Below are 6,821 nucleotides of genomic sequence, written 5' to 3'. Positions count from 1 at the left end.
TCGTGGCCTGGAAGGGCGTAATTGTGGTTGGTATTTTTGGGGGTATCTCACTAAGCTTTCGGGCTTACAGTTGTGGTTTTATGTTTCAGGTTCTCAGGAGTCTGTGGCAAGGCAAAGGCATAATCGTACCGTTCCCTGCGTTGGTGTTTTATGATTTGAACCTGGGAAAAATACTCTGTTAAATAATGTATTGAAAACCTTTTGTAACAACGTTATTAAAATGAGTGGTTTTGAAAAGTTTTAATTGTTTTGGAATTTTGGTCGTTACATTACGCAATATCAAAGTCTTCTTAGTTACCTGCAAAATCAGCTATGTTAAGGCACAGTTGTAAAGAAAGTGTCTCCAATATCACATCATAATGTTTAACAGTAAACATTCACCCGAAGCTGGTCAACAACATTGACTTTATAACAATTATTGTTATCTAAAGCATATGAGTCTTGGAAAGGCCTGCAAGTAAATCGAGACCATATTTTATTAACAAGTTTGTAGAAATAACAAAACTTTAATAGCAAAAAAAAGGAAAACTTTTATCTTCTGATAAATCAACTTAACAATGCAGACTTTCCAACATTTTGGGTCCAAATACATAGCACTGAAAAACATGTCTATCGGATTGTTGTTTTTTAATAAAATAATTTCATCTGCAAATTTAATAAAAAAATTGTATTTTTATTTAGATTACCATCATGTTTAAGAAGCACCTAAAACTGATATGTGCATTGTTCACAAATCTTCAATTTCATCTGCAAAAACAAAAACTAAATAGTTAAATCCATATCAAACTGAACAATATGAAAAATGAAGCATATATTGTATTTCTGTTCAGATTACCATCATGTTTAAGAAGCACCTAAAATTGATCCATATGTTCACAAATCTTCAATTTCATCTGCAAAAACAAAAACTAAATAGTTCTTGAGCTAAAGTACTAACTTCCAACATCTAGTGAAATCAACTCCGAGTGTAAGTTCTTGAGTTGAAGTACTAACTTTCAACATCTATGTAGCAGGGTTATATCTGTCTTTTATCTTACTTACGCCATCAATAGTCTGTTTTATCAAAACATTCACTATTAGAAAACTTAACCGATCTTATTTCAAGTTGAGTCATATTTATTAATTAGATAGCTTCATACCTCGAAATACTCGATTATATCCCAAGAATGGCGACCCACAGGCCCAACATACAGCTCTTGTCCTCTCTTTTCATCAAGAACAACTTCAAAACCGATTATGATTAGAACAAATTGAACAACATAAGAACGAATGGTTAAATAGTAATTAAGTGCAAATTCTTACCTCATCAAAAGCTTCAAAAATGTCATACTGGGTTGATGAATTGTGCAAACAACTGTTCTTCCTGTGTCGATTGTTTTCCTTACAGCTCTCATAACAATGGCAGCAGCTCTTGCATCAAGACCTGAAGTCGTCTCATCCATGAAAATTATAGACGGGTTAGCCACTAACTCAACCGCTATTGTTAACCTCTTTCATTACTCAGTTGACAAACCATTGACACCTGACAATCCAACTAACGCATCCTTCAATGGATTCAATTCCACAAGGTCCATCACTTCATCTACAAATTGTTGTAAACAAACACTATTCAACTTGAGAAACTAGTATAATAATTGACTAAAAAAGGTGCTCAAATTTGAAAAAGGGTATAACGGACCGTTCTCTTGTGTTCATCGGCATTTGTGGCTAACCTGAGCCAGGCTGAGTATAGCAATGACTCGTAAACAGTAACATGAGGTGAATAGATATCCTTTTGTTCATAATATCCAGAAATACGTGCGAATGTTTCTTGTTTTTTTGGATACCGGCAAGCACGTCCATGAGAGTGGTTTTTCCGGCGCCACTAACTCCCATTAGAGCTGTGAGAACACCAGGCCTGAAAGCTCCACTAACACCCTTGAGTAGCAGTAGTCTGTCTTCATCACCACCTCCGTTACAGATCTAAAAAATCTTTTCCTAATTTTTCGTTTTTTTTCAAACAACGGATCAAGATTAGAGGTTTCCCTCCACAGATCAATCAATCGAACGGAAAAACTTGATAAATGACGGTTTCTGATCTACGTGCGCCTCCGGGGTTTCTTTCCACTCCACACGGGCATTCACCAAAGCAGAGGTTTGATCGGTTCATCACCGCCTCCGTTACAGATCTAAAAAATATTGCCCTAATTTTTCCTTTTTTTTCAAACAACGGATCTAGATCAGAGGTTTCCCTCCACGGATCAATCAATCGAACGGAAAAACTTGATAAATGACGATTTCTGATCTACGTTCGCCTCTAGGGTTTCCCTCAAAGCATCAGATGAAGTTGGAAAGAGGAAGTCTTCACTGCATCTTTGGTGGTGTCGATGTGAATAGGTTAGATGGCAGCTGTGTTTAGGAGATTAGGTAAGGTCCTTGTACTGTAATATGTATATGATATGTGTAGTATAATACGTATAAGATTGGTTATATGCTTAATATTATTGTATATGAAGTAATATATGTTGTACCTCTTAATTTTCAAGAAATTGGTAATATCCTTTTTTTTTGAACGGCAGTGAAATTAAAAAAGGCTAGCTAGCAGCTACCCAAAACAAAAAGAGAACAAGTAGTTCATGAGCAGATTTTGAATATCCTTAATAAAATGGGCAATATCCTTAATAATATATATATATATATATATATATATATATATATATATATATATATATATATATATCCTTATTCTAATAAAAGAATAGTTTTAATATCCTTTTGACATGTGTCATCATATTAGACCTTCTAATTAATAAACATTTTATTCTTTTTTTGCCATGTGTCACCCTATTAAAACTCTTAATTAATACATGCCACTTGTCAACCTATTAATTCTCTATTTCAAATTTTAAAATTTTCACTTTAATTACAATAAATTAATAACAACGCAATAAAAATTAAAATAAAATTAATAGAAATTATAAGGTGATATAATTTCACATATTTATTTAATTAACGATTATTGTGTTCTAACTATTAAAGTTTAATTAATTTTGTAGCCGTGGTTTCACGGGTTATAAACTAGTATATATATATATATATATATATATATATATATATATATATATATATATATATATATATATATATATATATATATCACTTGAGTCATGATAAGTATTACATTCAATTAAATAAAAATGTTGCAACTAATAATATTTAAAATAATTAAATAAATAACTGCGTAATTACGGAATTATTTGTTGGGTCCAACCAAAAGAACATAATCGATGCCTGGTGATAAGTTGATGTAAGAATATGGGTAGTTAATTCATGAATTAATTATAAGTATTAATTATAAATAATAAGTTGTCCAATAATATTAATGGTTAAATCACAAACCCTATCATTTTTTATAATTTGTATCGCTGAAACTTGTTTCTAAAAATTAATATTACCTCACACGTTTTTACTATCTATACATTTATTTTTACCTTTTTAATAACAGAACAAATGAACTAGGAATTAGAGGATAACAACTAGATTTGATATATTTTTCTATTGTTTATAAGTGTTTGCATATTCATACATAAACATAGAGGATGGAAAAGTAGGAACTAAAAGCTGAAAATTACATTTTTATTTATATTACTCATAAAACGAGAACGTAATACGGATACCTAACATAAACAAGACTTATGTACCCTTTGAAGCACCATGTAGCCCATCGAAATAACCTTTTGGATTGCTCTCAAACCCTGTCCTTGAGATATAACCTCCACCGCCACCCGGAGCCTTCATGTAGTTCGAGCCTCCATTAATTTTACCACTCGTCGACCCCGTTCCACCACCCTTGCCACCGCCACTAGCACTCTTCCCACCACCACCCCCCTTGCCACCCCCACCACTGCTCATGTTGCCTCCACCACCTCCCTTGACGCCACCTCCACCACCACCCTTTCCGCAACCTCCACCACTGCCTTTTCCGCCACCGCCACCACCGCCTTTGCCACCAGTCATTCTTATTAATAAGCTTTTGTAAACACTTGACAAATCACTTGTACAAGAGATTGGTATGAATATATATACTATGAGATGCTAGAGTATTAGCATTTTTATGTTTATGTCCTTTTGTCTATTTTGTCACATACAATTACAATGTTGGCATGAGGGATTCAGGGGGACACTGTATACGAGATATGCTATAATAATAGGGTTGTCTTCTAGCCTAATTTCCTTCCTTTTATATGCATCCAATGTAATACATATCCCCATCGACGATGATCAACACCATGATATTGGAATGGGAAAAAAAATAAAGTTATAAATAGACGGATAAGTTCTGATTTTTTGTAATTTTTTTATAAAACTTTTATTATTTTTTATATGTTAGTTTTTTTGAGTTATTGTTACATATTTTTACAATATCAAAAATAACTTACGATGTCTTTTATATACTTTTGTTTCAATTGGTAGTTACGTAGATACATAAAGTCTATGTTCATTGCTTATTCAACGTGAATATAACCATTATTAAGAAATATATGATGAATATGATTTGTGCTATATTTTTTAGAAGTGTAGTTTAGATTTTACTTTTGAAAAAGAATATGAATATATTTATGTTTGTATTTGATATATGGTTTGTATCTCTACCTCTTAAATCAAAATAACAATAATGATACATTTCTCATGTTTATATATTTAAAACTAACGAGTGGTGATGGACGCACGTTGAGGTGAGTTTATTAACCATATATTTTCTACTATAAGTATTGGTCTGTACTTTATATAATTGGGATATATGTACACAAAATAATTTAAAAAACAAAAACAGCCACAGGAGCCATCTATTAAAACAGATAGAGTAAATTACACCAATGGTCCCTATGGTTTGGGATAATTTGTATGTTTGGTCTCTAACTTGTTTTATTAACTCGGAAGGTCCTTATAATTTGTTGTTGTTGTACGTTTGGTCCCTGTCTTATCTAAAAATATTATTTTTCCCTTGATTTTTTAACTTATTTAAATAAGGTGGGGTAATAAAGTAAGGTAAAGTGAGGTGGAACCGTAGAAGTGGAGTTAGGGGTGTGTTTACTTAAATAAATTAAAAAATCAAGGCTAAAATAGTCTTTTAAGGTAAGACAGGGACCAAACGTGCAACAAAAAAAAACAGTAAGGACCTTCCGAGTTAAAAAAAATAAGTTAGAGACCAAACGTGAAAATTAGCCCAAACCATGGGGACCATTCGTGTAATTTAATCAAGCAAATAATAGATAAATTTTAACCATCAACCCACTCACGTGCAGGAGCCTAATCAACACCCCCTTAATATTTACCGAAACACAGCATGTGTCATACCCTTCTATCACGCACAATTACTTTAACCATATATGCTGCTACCAAAGCAAAATCGGGTGAAAACATGGTCGCACAGAACCAAAAAAAGAGATGGGTGGTTGCACTCTTATTCCAAGTCAAGAGCTATAAACCAAATAATAATCATGCTAATAACCCAAGCCAAGTGTTCTCATGCTAATATACTCAGTCTACATACACCCCTCACGACAATATCTCATGAACTTACCACAATACACACCCTTAAGAGAACCCATAACCAACCCCAAATCTGCTGCATTCTTTTTCCTCACAACCTTACCCAAAAGGTGAAGTACCAGAAGATCTAATGAAATGACGAACCTCAATCATTAACAGAAACATCCTCATGAACAAGGTTGTAAAACTTGTTACTCAGTACTAGCTCGGCCGACTGCTGAGTAGCGAGTACTCGGGGGACTCGGGGAGTACTCGGATTCGGTAATTCATATAGAAATACTTTTAGGAAAATTATATATGTCAAAATCGTAAGTGAAAATCATAATTTGATTGAAATATATAACAAAATTAGATACATGTGCATACATAAAAACTGAAATACACACAAGTATCTCACTTCGTGGATAATTACTGAAAATTTAAGATATATATGTAGTAATAATCACATGTGTGTTAAATAATAAATCATTAAGTGTATTATACATATTAATCTTGAAATTCTTGATTTTTTTCTCGTTTTATGACAATTTTGACCCTTTGACCGAGTTGGTCGAGTTTGACTATGTTGACCGAGTAGTACCGAGTAAGACTTACTAATACTGAGTAGACCCGAGTTAGGGAGATGTTGATCGATTTTTGACCGAGTTTGACTTAATCCGAGTTTTTTTCCAAGTTCACATAACTCGCCTTGGTGGAGGGCTGATTCCGAGTACTCGGCCGAGTAGGCCAATTTTGCAACACTGCTCATGAATGACTGAAACAAGATCCCATACCTTGATTGAAACTGAACAAATTCCACCAATATGTAACTAGCTCGATAGAACTTCCAAAGTTATCCAGAAATGCTGCTAAAACCTTGGTCGAATCAATCCAAACCATGCCGACACGATGTGTTAAAATTGAATTTTGCGCAGATCCAAATCCACACTTGAAAACTAAACAACACCGCTCCAACGTCCGAACTCCAAATAACCAAGGACAGCTACCAAACATGAGCCCTCTATGAAAAATACTCCGATAATCAACAATTTAGGGTACCCATACCCAGAAACCAAAATGTACAATGTAAAGATTTTGACGATAGGTTGACTCATCCATTGACTTTCAACTGATAAAGCTCAAAACTTTCGAAAAACCTCAGCTATTGACAATGAACGAAATGACCAACGATCGAGAATGCATTGACAACTAATCCAATGACCCAATAAACTACTGAACAAATCCCAAACAAACCAAAATCTAAAGTTGATTTACTGATCAATAACTGCCCAGCCTAGACTATCGATAAC

At 33.6% G+C, this 6,821-nt stretch overlaps 1 protein-coding gene across 1 annotated transcript; it reads right to left on the bottom strand.

The window, feature by feature from the left end:
* Nucleotides 1–3,555: 3,555 nt before the first annotated feature.
* Nucleotides 3,556–3,996, bottom strand: LOC145050176 (uncharacterized). Its single transcript, XM_078998467.1, has one exon. The coding sequence runs from the start codon at nt 3,994–3,996 to the stop codon at nt 3,673–3,675; it is 324 nt and encodes a 107-aa protein (XP_078854593.1). The 3' UTR covers nt 3,556–3,672.
* Nucleotides 3,997–6,821: the final 2,825 nt, after the last annotated feature.

This window comes from Lactuca serriola, chromosome 5 (genome assembly GCF_051521515.1).
Source record: "Lactuca serriola cultivar US96UC23 chromosome 5, Lser_US96UC23_V15, whole genome shotgun sequence".
NCBI lineage: Eukaryota > Viridiplantae > Streptophyta > Magnoliopsida > Asterales > Asteraceae > Lactuca > Lactuca serriola.
The sequence above is the reverse complement of the archived record's forward strand: the minus strand, read 5'-3'. Positions and strand labels throughout refer to the sequence as shown.